The sequence below is a fragment of the Vollenhovia emeryi genome, unplaced genomic scaffold (assembly GCF_000949405.1).
Source record: "Vollenhovia emeryi isolate VEMERY1.0 unplaced genomic scaffold, V.emery_V1.0 DF939193.1, whole genome shotgun sequence".
Taxonomy (NCBI): domain Eukaryota; kingdom Metazoa; phylum Arthropoda; class Insecta; order Hymenoptera; family Formicidae; genus Vollenhovia; species Vollenhovia emeryi.
The window spans coordinates 1,056,310-1,073,940 of record NW_011967173.1 but is presented as its reverse complement, the minus strand read 5'-3'; the positions used below and the strand labels follow the sequence as shown (position 1 = coordinate 1,073,940).

General features: G+C 36.4%; 1 protein-coding gene across 2 annotated transcripts; it reads right to left on the bottom strand.

The window, feature by feature from the left end:
- Positions 1–2,186: 2,186 nt before the first annotated feature.
- LOC105562223 lies at positions 2,187–13,981 on the bottom strand. 2 transcript variants are annotated; one of them, XM_012012887.1, is made up of 6 exons: positions 13,570–13,981; positions 10,300–10,565; positions 8,959–8,976; positions 7,094–7,195; positions 3,635–3,760; positions 2,187–2,632 (listed from the first exon to the last, which is right to left on the bottom strand). In XM_012012887.1, exons 2-6 carry the CDS (start codon positions 10,463–10,465, stop codon positions 2,532–2,534), a joined length of 513 nt encoding a protein of 170 aa, XP_011868277.1. In that variant the 5' UTR covers positions 10,466–10,565; positions 13,570–13,981; the 3' UTR covers positions 2,187–2,531. The 2 variants fall into 2 exon arrangements, with proteins under 2 accessions (XP_011868277.1, XP_011868278.1); XM_012012888.1 differs by lacking the exon at positions 8,959–8,976 and having other exon boundaries at positions 13,570–13,980.
- Positions 13,982–17,631: the final 3,650 nt, after the last annotated feature.

The following is a 17,631-nucleotide window of genomic DNA, read 5'->3' as shown; positions in this document are numbered from 1 at the left end:
CGAAACACAATATATATTTTCAACAATTTTGCGGAAATTGTTGCAATACGAAAATTCCGAAACAAAAAGATACTACACACAAATGCGTTTTAATTAACGAACTTCCTTTTTATAAGGGAAAATATACGTTTACTGTGACGTACAATTAAGTAATGTAATTAATTAAATTAACTCACCCGATATACCAAACGCACAACAATGCAACAGCACGCCAAGAAGGATCAATAGCGACATTTCTTATTAAAACTCCAAACGAAATCAAAGTTTCCGCGCGCACTCGTTGCTCTCAACACGGCCGAGATTTTTCAGACAAATGAGATCGTTCGGTTCCTACTCTTCGTTCTTCCTTTCGTAAACCCACGTAACTTTTAGCTGGGCCTCGCCTTCCTCGTAGAACGCGGTCGACGTACCCGTTACTCGTAACTGGTTGACGATCATCTCTCTCTTCCTATATGCCGGTCAGTCGAAAAAAACTGACGATATAGATGCTGGCGTTGGAAAATAACAGCTATCTTCACGAATTATACACTAATAGCGTTTTCGATTTGCTGACTCGACCCGACTCCGAATCAGAAAAGTTTGATCAAGAGTAAGATTTTTGTAGAAATTGTGGTTCAAATCTTGCTTTTGATCAAACTTTTCTGACTCGGGGTCGGGTCGAGTCAGAAAATCGAAAACGCTATAAGAATCACTGATGCCTTTTCATATGAATTTAGGTACAGGTGCACATACATTTTCCATGTATGTATATGCAAAATGTATAAATGTGTCGATATATATCAATATATGCACATATGTGCATAAATTCATGTGGGAAAGCATTGGTGATTCCCAGTGTACGTATTAATCATCAAAGAATATGTATAAAAGGATAGAAAGAACAATTTTTCAAAGGAAAAAAGCCAAAAAGAAAGTATATTACTTCTCATCAAATATTCAGCTGGAATAATTGCAAATGAAATATACATTTTTATATTTTCTAAAATCATATATTTTTAAATTTTAGAGGAACGAAATTTTATATTATATTACTATAATTGTACTATGTACTTATATCACACCGTACTACATAATTTTTTTAATTTTCAACTTTACTGTAATTCTTTAAAATTAAGAGTTACTTAATAAGAACTAATTTCAATGAGAAAAGATAATTTTTATAAAATACTAGCCCATTTCTTTCTTTAGCTAATATACGAGTATTTAAATTTTGCTATCAATTTGATTGTCACTTGACGTTCATTATTGCGGACGAAAAGATTTACTGTCCGGCACAATCTGTCAATTTTAAACTAAAATTAGGACATGTGTGTTAAATTAAGAAATGTAGGTTGAAATAAAGCGGGTTAGGTAGAAAGTCGAGAGAAAATTATTTTGCATAGAATTATCACGCTTAATCATTCTGAAAGTTTTATAATGAGAAAAAAAGAATGATGAGCACGAGAATACGGCCATACGCCGTTTATATTTCCATAACACACATAACAAAGTTATAATAATTAAAATTAACAAATTTAACAAGCAAACTCGTAACACACAAATTTCAAATAATTAAATTTTGATAAAAATCAAAATTTTCCGCAAACTTAGCGAAACAACTGTTGATATTTTTCACAATTTTATAATATTTTATATTTATGTGCTACTACAAGCAAACTTTTTCCTCTCAAATATGTAAGTTGCAAAAATGCAAAGTATATTATTTTTAAGAGTATTCTTAATAGTATATTATTTTTATTGAGAGTTAATTATAGAAAGTTAATATATATTAACTCGAGAGTTCTTCATTCAGTTTTTAATATTAGAAATTAGCATTTTTTATATTTAATTGTTAACACATCCAGAATTCTTCGTAGAAATGATACTCAATGGAGCTTAAAAAATAAATATATCCCTTATTTGTCGCGAATGTGTCATAAATGTTGCCATAATAGCGATTAAGCTTCAAACAATAGATCGCGTGTCACTAACGATCCTGTCTCAAATATCATATTATCACGAAACGTTCAACATTGCATTAAATCTGTTTTACTCATCAATGTATTACTCAACGTGTGAAAGACGTACCTGTTTTAGATTGATAACTTTTTACTTTTAAATTATCAATTTTCTGTTTACAAAAGATATCAGTCTGCTCTATAATAATTTATATATTTATACCTTAGTTTACAATTAAGACTCTGAAAATTTGCGTAAAATATATTTACAGACCTTCTTTGTACATATACACAATTTATTATCGCAATTAGTATCTGTTCTATAAACATGTCTTGGAAAATTGTATTAAAAATAATTAAATGAGAGGGAACATAAATACTGTCCCCTTTCTTGTTTCCTAATTCCGTTCGCTTTACATTTTAGAACGATAAAATTCTACCTATTCTACTATTTACTTTCTTAATTCAAGTTCAGAGTCATTCAAGTCAAAATCACTTCTTATCAAATTACAAAGAAGTACCAGTTCTCTTGAGTCGATATAAAAAACAATTTATTAAAATAATTAATATGATATACAAAACTTTTGGTGAGTTTCAAGCCAATAACAGATGTAACCTGAGAATCGTTAGGATAATCACGAATTTTATGAAATTTATACTGGCCCGCGATTCTACACCACTCGCCATGTATTTCCCTGCAAAAGAAATTCTTATTAATTTGCTATTACATTGCATTATGATAATATAATCATTAAATGACAAAGTGTATTATTTTAAAGTAATGGCATACAGAATTATTCTAAATATCTTTCGTTGTTCGCGACGATGAAAAAAATCTGGAAAAAGATTTGGAGGTTGATAGAAATATATTCTTTGCTATACGAATTATAAAAATAATCCATCAATGTTACAAAATATAGCCAAGGTTTCTGTTTCACAATACGATCGCCGTCGGATTCCATTCAAAAGACACTACATGCGATAAAGGTTTGTAATTCGAACATAGTCCTCGTATCAGATAATTCCAGAGTATATTTTTGCATTTGTATTGACAACTTCTAGATTATTATATGAACGATATCGCTTTGATATCGCTTTGATATCGTATAAAGAAAGTATAACAAAATTCAGAAATGGTACTTCGAGGTATCCTGAGAAAATTGTACTTCGCAAAACCAGTCGAGATAAAAAAACCCTTCTATCGAAATTATTATATAGATTATTAAATAACTCTCATCCTTTACAACCGTCTTCATGATTGCCTAAAAATAAAGTTTTAACGAACTCGTATGTGCACGTATTAACAAAACGTATTTCGTATTTCACAATATAATCGCTGAGACGAGTACGTATGTACAGTGATGGACAGAATAGTTGCGACAATTTTTTTTAGTAAGTTTAGAAACGCTCATTTAGATTCAGGTTTACGTTCCAAAAATTTTTCTCCGAGGAAAGTTTTATTTAAGAAATAGATTGCAAATGTTCAAAAAATCGTTCTGTAATGGCCATCGAGTAAAATAATCCTGGGAGAAGATTTTCGGACGTAATCTAAAAAAAGTGTCGCAACCTGTCCATCACTGTACAATTGTTATCGTATAAATTCCAATAATTGTGTACAACTTACAAAAACCAGATAGAGTAAAATACTGATCCTAGGGTATGATTTACGAAATGTTTAGAAAAGTTTTAACGCTTACAAGCGGAGGCCAAGTACGAATGGCAACAGCATTCCCGCAGTCGCGTGTATTCCGCGCAGTCTCCAGCGTGCACCTTGCATTCCTCTGGTCCCACGCGACAAGTGTGCTCGACGAAGGGAAACACTTCTGTAACAATAGACAGATAAATTACATTCTCGTGACGAGCAGTTTTTCTTTTAATAATGTACTCCCGTGATTTTGACATTTTGACAGTCGCCAGCCTTCGAGGAATAACACGGCCAATATATTCAATTTTTATTGTTCACTGTGCGATGTACGTCTGTTACTTTTTCTTTTGTTTATAATAAAGTATCTGGTTTGTGTAAATATTTATTTTAGTCGGCGCCATTTGATAATATCGCTACTTTTGTAGAGAAGATAAAAATGTTTTTTTGTTTTCTAATAAAATATATCCAAATAATGAAATTATATAATTCTTGATTGGATGGCGCTTATACTTGGCGTCTTTATGTATATCACCTGTCGCTGGATACTTTTGGGTGTCTTTGCCTTTTTATTAAGTACATGGTTATGGCTTTTTAGATGGTCGCCTGCCATTATTCTTTGATCGGGTTAATACGGGAGTTATTGTAAATAATTGATTAATAGTTCTTAAGTAGTGCAATTGCAGTAGGAAATTACGAGACGTCATGAAGGCATTTTGTCGTTAAAGCATGACAAACATAATTGTATGCGTTATACCTCGGGAGGGACACTTGAACACAAAACCTTCGCGCGGAGCGTCAAATGTAGAAGTTGCGATAATTAACCGGTTTCGCGGGTTGATAATGAATTCGCGTAACGAGATATCGGGAAATTTCCGGCGCGCTATCAGTTCCGGAGAGGATAACACGAGTGACTCGAGTATTTGCAATCCCGATTTTCTAAAACGTGCACAGGTGGAAGGTATAGATCAAGGTCGCTCTTGAGCAACACTTCGGCACAACCGGTGCTTAATCGATCGCGAGCGATTAGGAAAGAGCGCGAAACGCACCAGTGATTCACGGACGCGATCGAGAGGTGATTCGAGTTTTAGGTATTCGACGTGCGTAGCTGCTGCGTGCAGCAATGCAACTTCGTGCACCACCTAGAGAATCTTCACGCGCGTTTGGTAACGAAAATTCAGCGTCTTAAAGAACGAAAGTACAAATACTTCATAAATCATTTCTTCCAGTATCTTTAACTCTGCGATAGTATTTCTATATTTTTCTGTTTCTGAATGACTGAACCGCGTGAAAGTTAAATAAAACAAAATAAAACCTAGACCTTGCCTGTTAAACAATTTTTCATGCATGAGTATGCATAAATAGATGGTATTATATAAAAATATATATCAAAAATATGTCCATACATTGTATATTTCTATACAATTCTACCCAGTTCTATATAATTTTATAGATTATAGAATTAATTTTATAGCTTTACACATGCTTTTACATGACAAATTTTTTAATGTAAAAAATTGTTTATAATTGTGTACAATTGTACACAGTTATATACAATTATAAATGAGCAATTTTTCTCTTTTAAATTTTTTTCTTGTAAAAGCACGTCTAAATCTATCAAATTATATAGAACTGTGTATAATTGTATGGAATTATATAGAAATATACAATGTAAAAATATGTATGGACATATTTGATGTATATATTTTTATATAATTCTATATATTTATTCATGCTCAGGAATGAAAAGTTTTTTACCGGGTGCTTTATAAAATATACAGACTCGTAAAATAACGCGATTAAAATCCTGTCTTTCTACAAATTTATTAATTCCAATGCATTGGCACATTTCTTCAAATCGATATTTATTTCTTTCGAGAAGTGCAGACAAGAGTGTAGAAATTTGCACACGTGCTAATATCATTATTTCATATTTGCATTGAAATATAATCCGTCCCATGAATAACGCGTTATCTCCGTTATTGTGTGCTAATATGTTATTTTTCTAATTATAAATTCGAGCAAAGGTGGTGCAGGTCGATGGACGATAGTCCTACGCGTGGAGTTCGAGAAGCGCGCGGAATACGCAAACGACTCGCTCGATGACTCGCGCGTGAGTGAATCACTCGTTAGATTTTACACACGCGCGTGAAAGACAAGGATAACTCGTTACGACGAGCAATGATTTCCTGAACAGGTGACTGCCCTTCCGTTCGGCAGTGGAGAATTAAGCTCTTCTCGATATAGATGTATTATAAAGAAATTATGATCTTCACGTCGACAAACCATGGCGATTAGACGATATTCAGTTGGAACAATCGTTGAAATAACTTACGATAAATTAATCCCGACTTAAAATAATTATGGCAATTCAAATTTAAAAATCGACAATTCTTCAATTACTGTTCGTCGATTTTCATTCAGCTCTTAAGTACTGTAAGATCTTTTAGATGCGACAAATTGTTATAATAACAAATTCGAGTTAATAAAAATCTAATCTTTTAATCCGAGGAATAATGTAAAACATAGATCTTGCTTTGTAAAATATAAAATATACACAAACGCGATTGAAATGATTTCTTTATACAAATCTATTAATTTCAATGTGTTCGCGCATTTCTTTAAACGCGATCGTACAACACCATAGGCTTCAAAAATTTATACTTAGTATTTACCGATAATTTAGTACCTTTACATCGCGTTGCTCAGATTTGAGTTACGCAAGTAATTCTTAAGCCTCCAAAACATTCTGACCCCGAGAGGAATTCTGTAATGTACATAAACATCCCGTCGGTCCCACGGTTATTCGTATTAACACACAACTCGAGCTGTAACCGCACGTAGTGCATCGACTAAAAATAATTGCGATTACGTCGCGCGGCTCTCGTCGGCATTGTGTAAATCGCGAAATTGCGTCGATCCGCGCGCTCGCTATCATTGCCGTTGCTCTAAATTTCCGTGAAGCCGCGGTTGCACAACGCGCTCGCCACGGCCGATTGTTCACGCACGAATTCGCCGGCCGGGGACCGTGGTTTTTCATCCGACTTCTCGCCGCGTGAATAAACGAAGGACGAGAGCGGAAAACACAACTTCCGTCGTCGGGAAGGTTAAGCCGATTTCGATCGGCTTGTTGTTGTCGCCGCGATAAATCGCGTGCCGCTTCGTTAGTTCATCGTAAAGCGAGCTACGGAGGCACACGCGTAGCTTTATCGAGGATACTTAATTATTAGAGGAAAGTCCCCTATTATATACAAGATGGGCTCCTAATATGAGATAGCGGAGTTTCTACGAAATTAATAGGCACCATCTGTTGGTTCCGCCACAAATTTATTGTCCTTGGAGCGAGATCTGTTCAGTGGAAAATTGATCGTTAGATCGTGTAATCGTTGCGAAAAAAAGATCTGTGGTTGAATTTGGACGTTGAAAACCTACTACCTCGTGTCAGACTCCTATCTCATAATAGAGGACCTTCCTCCAATTATTAATTATTAATCGCACCCGCGCGAATACCTACTATTGAAACTGCCGTCGCAGCAACAATGATCGTTGATAACGCTGCCGTTCTCGCAGTAAGTCATCTCGGAGTAGGTGCAAGACTTGCATCCCGGAATGGGTCCTGCAAACGAGAGATACGATTAGCACGAATAAATCGAGAGAGAGAGAGAAAGAGAAAATTAGACAAAATGAAAGAGCTCGCGCTGAGGAAAAATTACTAATCAAAAGGAAACCGCCATATCGTTAAATATCTGCAATCCTCGTCGCTGGACGGGTAAAATGACACGGGAGGGATGTCGCATTTCCCAGGCATAAGAATGAAGCCGAGCGCACGACCGCTTATTAATTAGGAATTATATTTCATTAACCTCGACTGCCGGCGACTGCGATTAAAATACATGACAATCGCATCGAATCCGCCATCCATGATTCACGTTAATTAGCGTCTCGAGGCTTCTTGCGTAATCCTTTATGAAATCGTGTCGCGGACATAGCGAGTTATCTGCCTGTGACGATAGCGTTGCACCGTCCTATCAGCATCGATCGCGAATACATTATACACGTTTCGCCTTCGCAAAATCGAAGCCTCGTTAAATTGCAATCGCGACGAGCGATCGCGTATACTCTTTGTATTTATAACATTCGATGGAGATCGTTAATTAAATTGTAGGAATGAGAACTGCACACACAATGACCGTGAATTTCTAATCGCTGCTAACGACATTATACGGTAATCGTCGACTTTTCTCGCCACTTGATAACAATTGAGAAAAATGCTAAATAATAATTGAGGGTTTAAGTCGTTGAAAATTCACTCGCATTGAGCAACAGGTGCATCGGCGATGCTCGCTCGAGGGTCGCTCGTTTTTCCAAGCCACGACTGAAGGATTGAATTACAGAAATTGGAACTGCACGGTCGACAATTCCTAATTCACGCGAATAATATCAGAGGTAATCATCGACTTCCTCGGTCATTTGAATTAATGTAATGAGAGCCACGTGCTCAGCTGGCCGCGCTATTGCGATGCAAACAGCATCATCAGGTGCCACGATGTGATGTGAACATACAACAGAGCACTCGTACAACACGCAGAATTATTTGTGCTGACAATATGCCAAAAATAAGCGTGAAAAAGTGTGATCCGAACCCGGTAAGAAAAATTAGATTTTTTTTTATACGTTAATATTGGAAAGTGCACAACACTTTAACTCGCTGATTGTTAGTTTCTAGTAAATTGTGATAAGTAGTTGAGATCATAAGAATATATATTATATTAAACCTACACATACGTAACTGGAAAGTTGTCGAACGTTACATATATGCTCGATATAATCTGTTTTATTAATAATGTAAATATTTAAAACATTATGTTTTATATAGTACACATATGGAAGCGCATGCACCAAATATAAAAATAAATTATTAAAATTGGAAAAAGACAAAGCAGAAAAGCCAAAGCACGATTTTAATTAGACGTTTCGGTCTGTCATTAAGTCTTTATCACAAGCCTGCAATTGTTTATATAAAAGTAATATAAAAGTGAATTATTAAAATTAGGAAAAAACAAAGCACAAGAGCCAAAGCAAGATTTCAAAGTTGACAAATGCATTATAAACATTTACAAATAAAATAGACGTTTCAGCCTGTCATCAGGCCTTTGTCACAGGCATGTAATTGTTCATAATACATTTGTCAATACTAATATCTTGCTTTGGCTCTTCTGCTTTGTTTTCTCCTAATATTGATACTTTTCGCAGTGAGCATATTTTGCTTATTACATTTTAAATTATAAAAATTTTTTTTAAAATAAAATAGCAAGCATTGCTATGACTTAAATGCAAAGACGGCATGTTCTGTTCTCCGCAAATGTTATTCACGCATACCTTTCTCGTCCATGCCGGCTAGGGTGCGATTGGCAGAACAAAAATTTCGAAACGTCAATCGTGCGTCGTTGGTTAGGTGGATCAAAGCAGCTATTCTTGGCAGTAAGATAAATACATTTCTGTGTACCGCAAGGAAGCTTTATAGACCGGTCGTAGGAGTCAGACAAGAGCGTTAATGCGATGCTTTTAGCAACTGGGCTAGATTGGAAAAAAAGCCAAGAATGCTGCTAACATGTACAGGATATATCGTAACATTTGGAACCCATTTTAGAAATAGATCCTTCGTCAAATTTACTTTCGTCAATTTATCCTCGAAAAGAATATCGAGGCGCGTTCGACAGTTTCTTCTTATAAACAACATGGATGAATAATTTTGTTACACAAAATTGAATTAAGTAAAAATATTGCAAATAGCAATTAATTCCCTTATTATTTTCAGATAAAATTAATTAATTAAACTCTCGATAATATAAACGCAAAAATTGCAAATGGGCAATGAGAGTACAACACCGTTATTGTTGTATTGTGAGTCAAATAATCATGTATTTCATTATGACTACAACTCGTGGAAAGAATCAACAATAGCCATGTTATACTCTCATTGCCCAATTAGCCTTTTTTCCGTTTATTTTGAGATAACTTTACTTGAACGAACTTATTATTTGAAACCTATTGTCGGAATATTTAATACTTAATATTTTAATGAAAAAGAAAACCTTATCTATTCAACGTCAGTGTTTTCTTGACCATACCTGGCATCTTTAATAATACAGAAAATTTATTGCGAAAAATATTATATGTCTCGTGGTGGTCGAATTGGTGAGACGCCCGCCTAGAGTGTAGGGAGGAGGTGCAGGTTCAAATCCTGACTGAGGTAATATCTTTCGTAATAAATTTTCTGTATTATATTAAAGATGCCAGGTATGGTCAAGAAAACACTGACGTTGTTAATTACCGCTGGCGACATTGGAGAATTCTGATTAACTTATCTATTCGAATTTTGCTAAAGGAAAATAAAATTGATTAAACTATATTAGATTGCTATAAAATCCTTGAAATGTGGTTTATGTGTAAAGACAATACACACGTGTCGTACGCTAAACGCTCCTAAGATAATTTTTTAATGTGAGACAATATAATATAATGTTATTTTTGTATAACTTATTAATTATATTGTACTATTTTTGTACAAATAATCTTGATCAAAAACAGTAAAGGAGAATTAATCTAAATTAATACCGAATAATGATATTGTAGAAAATTCTAAGAGAATTTAATTCTGCTCTCTTCTTCCACGGTTTTATAACGCTCGTAACATTAGTGACGAGAAATTATCCTCACCAGGATATAGCTCCAGTTTCTTCGCTTCAGCGAGCGCGTCCTTGCGAAGGACTTCGTGCTCCAGGACGTATTCATCGTCAGAATGGTGGTTCACGACTGTGACCGCCTCGAGATTGCCGAGGATCAGGAAGAGTGTCAGGATACCAATCGCACCGATGTCGATCATGCTAGCGTCGCCTGATTTCTCATCTTCGATGAGAATCGCTTTCTTCTCAAGCACAATAAACGACTTTCGTCTCAACCTTGACTCGCGGGCGAAATAATTTCTGTTGGATTTAAAACAAACATTAAAATTAAAATTACTAAGTGAAATTTAATCTAGATCGTGTTTCGCCATATCGAAAAATTATTTACTTTACGGTTCTTTATTGCAATATAATGCCTCTAATTCGTCCAAGTCAGATATCATTTAGTAAAAATTCACATGATATTCGCAATTGTTAAATACAAATGTTTCTATATATTAACAACAACAATATCTTAAACATCGTACCCACGCGTCGATCTTGAATAGAACAATGCTAAGGCAAGATCAACTGCGACTCTGAACTCAACATGTACACTTACACTGTCTCTTATTGTCCGGAATTTCAGCAGGGTATACAATGAAACGACTGTCGCAACCGGAAGTGTACGGAAGATATGCTATGAAAGTAGACGCGACGACGCCGAACTCACGTGATAAGAATTAAACATAATTTTTTCCCATGCGTGTAAATTTTATTTTGTTAATTTAAAAAATTTTTTATCCTCTCCAATTTTCATCCCGGGTGTTAGAATTGCTTTGCTCAAATGCACCGCGTCACATTTGAAAGCGAAAGCATAGACCTCGACTTGATCGTGTCGAACGGTTGTTTCACGTCAGCTGCATAATTGATTGTTACATTTGTTCTCAGTACGCGGGATCGATATTGTTTTAATATTCAAGAATGCATGTGGAAAGGTCCCGGCGCGACGGCGGCACGAAGATGCCTTTGATATCGATCGTCTCGATTCGCCATGTTCTGAGAGAGGGAAGGGGGATGATTCATCCCCCGCTAGTCGCGGTTTAATTCAGCTTACCCGGAGTTTTCCTCCCTCCAGCGACAAACGGGTCGTATTCGTTCTTGCGAAATTGACCACAAGACACAATTCTCAAGCGGAAGAACATAAAAATTCCGTGCGGTTCCACGCACAACGTTAAAACCCATTCAATTAAATTTAATCGTTCAAACAAAACGATTTTACCGCCACAGTTTTGATCCTTGTTTATGCAAATGTGACTTCTCAAAATTTACTTTCTTTACTTTCTTTTCTTTCTTTCTAAAAAACCTTGTTTTATTGTAGTCTGTCGTTTATTATATTTATATTTCATATTTTTTTATATAATAATAACTTTACTGAGTGTCTATTATAAATTTTATCGAGCTTACTTAACAAGGTTCGACAAGTTTTAACAAAAGTTTAAGAGTGCAAATAGCGAGACGATAAACAGTATAGCTTCTACAAAAACTCTAACTAGAATTTTTTTAAATTTTACGAAATACAAAAGAGAACATATTTTCTACACGTTACGGAAATAAAGAAATAAAATGTAGAGAACAACGGTACATCAAGAAACGAAAAGCTATAAAGAAGATTGGATATCAAGGAGTAATAATAACTGAAATATATCAGTGAAAGAAACAGGAAGCGATGCAAATTTTTTTTAGATGTGTCAAAAAAATTTTTGTTCCATTTTTCCTTAATTTATAGAACAAAATTTTACTTTAAAATGTATCTTTAGTCAAAGAAAATTTATCAGAACATAATTAAAAATCAAAAAGCAAAATAGAAAGGATGAAATAATTTGTATACGAATATTCTAAACGTAAAGAAATTCATAAATCTAAATAGATACAATAATTCTGATTTTTATATAACTGAAATTAAATAAAGCTCTACACAACTAAAACTTGCATACCTGTATGTGTATAGAATAGATCTGAAAGATCTAGACTAAACATCTTGCAAATAATTCCGTTTTTTGTCGTTAAAATAAAAACAAAATTCGATTTTTATGAAAGAAACTGACTCGTTCGCTCTAGTTTTGCTTAATTCTACTCATTAAGTATAATCTCTTAATACGTTCTAAGGGAACTATATAGATTGATTTGATATTAATTTGATCAAATCTTATGCGAGTTTCATATCTTTTATTAATATGAACTTATTAAATTTTATATTAACTTCTCGTGATCTTATCATCGCCTAAAATCATTGTGGAAACCACTGCTGTATCAAATGTTAGTCTGTATCTCAAGGATCTTGGTAAACGTGCAGCGCGTAAAGAGGCGATAATGCTAGAATTCTGCTCGAGTTGCACGCGCCGTGAGTCACGGGTCTGATGACAGCCGGTCATTAATTAGAGCCAATTAAGGGCGGCCAGCGCGAAACGTGGATGTCTTGCCCTCTGAGACAAGAAGGTGACATCCCGGCGTCTCTTCCTGTCGATGCTATCGTTTAGCCGCCTTTATTTCGTCGTACGTAAAACAAAACGCCGGCGGGTGCTTAAAACGGCACAAGATAATTAAGAGCGTTTGACGAAGGACTGGATCTGCCTTTGTTCATTTTAGCGAGTTACGACACGGAGCTAAATACGTACATTTTCAGAGGACACCCGTGAAAGACAGGAAGTAACAAAGTTTAAAGTGTTTCGATATATTTGTCGAGATTAGAAACAATGAACTTATCGTGCATCCGCTAAATGTAATACGTTGTAGAGTAAAAAATTATAAAACTTTTTACACAATAAATCCTTTTCGACATCTTGCAATAATAAAAGATTTATTTAATAAAAAGATGTATAGAGAATTAAAAGTAGGCTATAAAAATACGTGTTTGCCAAAAATAATGAATCAAAAATACAAATACTTTAAAAATACTTCAATCTAATATAATTAATAATAATATATTGAATTATCTTCGAATATTCTTTGTTTTCGATAATAAATTAAGAGTAGAATATTCTTCAAAATCATTAAAGTGTCTTTTGTGTTATTTCTGATAAATATTTTGTCGTATTAGTAACTCAATTTGTAATCTTTTCTCCTGTGTTTTCATAACAGAAAATGATAAATAGGATTTGGAATCGCGTGATTCGAATTCCTATCGCATCGTTCGACGCATGAAAACAACAACATTATCTTATCTTTCTACGAATTTACATGCGCAACTTGACGGGATTAACTTTCTCGCAAACATCTAAGCGACAAATTGTGGTAAACTTTATAAATTCTTATAAATTCTTACCGGCATTTCACTGTACAGTTTCCGACAATAAAAATCCCAACTGCCTCATATTTTTCTAAAGCATCACTTCTTCAATGTTTCGACAAATCTGCACGCGCGACAGACAAATTATTTTAAACAACAGGAGAACAAAATAAAGAGTTCACTCCGAAATTATTGTAACTTCGCGGGCTTACAGTGTCTGCGAGTTTATCTAACGCTTTGTTACCCCGCATTAATATTCGGAAGAATGTGCGTGCAATTGATCAATGTAATCGGACTAGAGTAAACACGTATGGCAAGCGGAGCGGCGATCAAGAAAATCCGCGGTGAACGGCGACGGCGGAAAAATTACGTCGGGCAGACAGGCGACCGTCGAAGTCTGCGGATCGCGTTGGACTGCGGATCGAGGGCTGAAAAGACTACCAAGCCGCTCCACCACACCACCTCCGGTGGTGTCGCCTCTACTACGCGTTTGGCGCCGGACGCCAAAGCCGGTATCTAATACCAACATGTCGCAAACGGAGAGTAGTACAAATCAGGACAGTAATCATACGCAGAAAATTAAATTTATATAAAGACACATGCTTAAAAAAAGATAAATAAGAAATCGGAAAAATATTTAAATAGATTGTCCTCGTAATATTATTAGAGTTTAGTATTTAAAATCCTCCACGTCTTTTTAACCGAGAATCTATATAAAAATATTGCTAAACAATTTTTTTATTTTTTTTTATTATTGTTTTGCTTATTGTTAGAAATAATGGAAGCTCTTTAATTTCTTTTTCTTTAATGGGAAATATATTAATTATATATGTGACCAAAGTAATTAAATATAAACTTCGAACTTTTCAAATTCTACTTTTATTATTTATTCATTTCAAGTGTGACGAACAATGTTTGATAACTTTAATTAAAATTATAGAAATGTTGTGAGCAGAAACTTTTGCTGAAATGTCACGTTTCCGTTTCACGAAAATAAAATTGCATGTTTATTGCGAATGCGATTTCAAAAGTTCTGTTTGCATTTTCATAATTTTGATTAAACTCATAGAACGTGTTTGCCTGAACGCGAATGTAATCAAATACTTGAAACGAATAAAATCACCAAAGTAGAATTTAAAAACGTAAAAAAGTCGAAGTATGTATTAAACTATTTGTGATCGTGTGTAACATTAAGTGATGCATTTAAAAAGTTTCAAGGAAGACTGAAACCTTCTTCTTTCGTTGTAAGAAAGACTGAAAAAATCTTCCTCCTTTCATGTTTATGAGCTTGTAGTTTTCTATAGGATTCCAGAAAAAAATCTGTTTTATGTTAATTGCTGTGACAAACAGAAAACGAGCAGGATTCTGACTTAAGTATCTCCATATGTTACGAGAGTCCGTTAAACTTATATAACTAGGGTGGTTTTCACCGAGAAGGAAAGAATGAAAGAGAGCGAGAGAGAGAGAGAGAGAGAGAGAGAGAGAGAGAGAGAGAGAGAGAGAGAGAGCGCGCGCAATTATAAAGAGTCATTATCCGAAATAAGAAAGATTACAGCTGGTACGCGCGCGGCATTTGCAGACACGGGACGTTTAAATACAATGACCACGGTCCGATTACCATACGTTCATTAACGTAACGAAGAAGAGGGTATAGGTATGCACGTTGTTTCGCGTGGAGCTACGTAATCGCCACCGAGTTTCCGAATTCTGGAAACCTCCGTATCCAGTCCTTGATACCGAGTTTCGACTTAGCCGAGCATTTCCCGGATACTAATGCGATTTCGCATTACGTGTGTAATGGAAGAACCCATTAAGTGATGTGTGCCGCAACGCTCGAGACTACACATTTCGATTCCCCCTCCGATAATAGTATACACCCTTGACATCGCGATATTCGCGAGCCATTTTGCAGACTATTATTTTCACGCGGCGCGTGCCCCGCAAATTGCGCGAACGTCCCGATTAATATCCGACGTGAACCGGGGAGAGGAAGAAAAAACAACCGGGAGGGACTCGCGCTCAAAAGTACGCAGATACGGACCGTAAATTCGTCTCCCAGAAATATTGTTTGGTACATAGACAGCATGACTAATGCACACTCCCCCCTCCCCGTGGAGGATCAATAATTTCATTATGTATTCAACGTCGATACATGCCGGCAATAAATCGCTTCCCGCCGAACTACCGGTGAATCTGTAAATCTTGTCCGGGCTTCCATATTCTCTAAGCGTGCAATGCAAAAAGTCACGTCGACAAACAAGTGGAATCAGAAGGCATTACATTGCCATATTTTGTTGCCGCATCATGGTATTCGCCAATTAATCACCGCACTGTCCCGAACGGCCCGCGATAGTCTGCTCGCAGCGATAACGAACGAATAGAATGAGTAATCATTTTTCTACGCGACGTGCGCCTAGGGATGCTTAAATTTAATAGGTTATCGACATTTTTACTGATTCGGTAGCAACAAGTGTCGATATTACTCCGAAACTGTCGATACTCTGTCGTGGCGCGCTTGTAATAAAGCAAGAACATACAATAATGACAAATTAGTAAAAACACGGGCGGGATATTTCGTAATTAACATCCCGCGAAAGCTCGCCGACATTTTTATTCTATACGTAATATTCCGTGCATTCGATACCGTTATCGTAACATTATCTGCCAGGTATAAATACCAGGCTAATATTGAAAATAAAATGCGGTCGGAGTGAAAATAGCTGAAGAATAATACGGAGGCCCATATTAATAATACTTCGATATTATCGGAATACGTATCATAATTATCCGTGCGCCGAAGTTGATGCAAGACCGAACGTGCCGAGTTCGATATAATATTCAAGGCGGGCGGGAAAAATGTGCGCGAAGAAATGCCTTTGCGAGTGCTACACGTGGATGTGTCATCCAGCATCCGATATCGTTCGATAAGTGGCCAGGAAAAGGCAAAGAGATCCCGCCGTATCGCAAAACCGCGCGATACGGCGCGCGGATATTTTCTCGCGACTCTACAAATACGAGATTATATCCGATCCCCCTCGTGCATGTTGATATCAGAGAAAATCTGCACGAAGCGCGCTTTCGTCAATATTTGCGATTGTCAAAATCATAAACGAGCGCGAAAACGAGACGTCGCCGACGTATAATCTTCAGATGAAGGAGACCCGAAAATCGGACGGGCGATTACGTAAAGCGACGCAAGAGAAAAGCGTCTCGACTTATTGTTCCAACGTTGTCCAACTTTGAGCATTGTGGCGGACGGATACAGTAATAAATGATTGCGCGTACACCAATGTCTCAGTGGTAATTATTCCGCGAGGCAATGAGTTTCTGTTTCTCAGCGATTCCGTCATCCGTAACGAAACTCCACGATGGCGGCGGCGGCGGGAGGGTGGCTTAATTAAAGTTCGATAGTACGGCAAACAGGAAAGTCAGTCGCCGGTACTGCTACTTCTCTCGCGGGAGAAATAGGGCAAAACCATAAGTGACAGCGAATTGGCCTTCGGCGCTGTTTCCGAAACTATACAACGCTGACGATACTTTAAACTCGGCTAACTTTCCACGTTAATTTATCGTGTTCATTACGTGTGTGGCGTGAAGGGGATAAGAGCGTCGTCCGCGTCGTATTTATCCGCGCGTACAAATACAAAAAATAAATTGCCCGCGTCGCGTCTCTGCAGAAATCGATCCTTTCCCGCGCGATCCAACGGATCCCCGGTATTATTCGGAGATAAGGGCAAAATGTCCGTTTAATTTCCGAGCCGAGAGAGCACTCGTGCGAGCGGCGACCGGTGATATCCAAAGGATCGCCTAACGAGTGACAAAAAGTGGGCGTCGTTAACGTTAATTAGTAAGATGTTACTTAGAAATTTAAGTTTCATAATTACACGGTAATCATATCGCGTTATCGACCGCCCGCACGTTGTCGGCGATCTCCTTTAGTTTGTAGAGTAAGTTCTGAGGGGACCGATATCCCCCCTTACCCTTCGTTTCCTCCACACACAACACACACACACACACACACACATACACATACGCGTGTGGATTTCCACATGGACTCAAATTTACGTTTATATCGCACTATTTTTATGACAATGCAAA

Coding starts and splice junctions, on each gene's coding strand:
- LOC105562223 (XM_012012887.1), bottom strand. CDS start 10,465: ATGATCGACATCGGTGCGATTGGTATCCTGACACTCTTCCTGATCCTC. Junction 3,761..7,093: donor CTGCGACGGCAGTTTCAATA/GTAGGTATTCGC, acceptor CTATTGTTACAG/AAGTGTTTCCCTTCGTCGAG. Junction 2,633..3,634: donor TTCGTACTTGGCCTCCGCTT/GTAAGCGTTAAA, acceptor TTTCTTTTGCAG/GGAAATACATGGCGAGTGGT.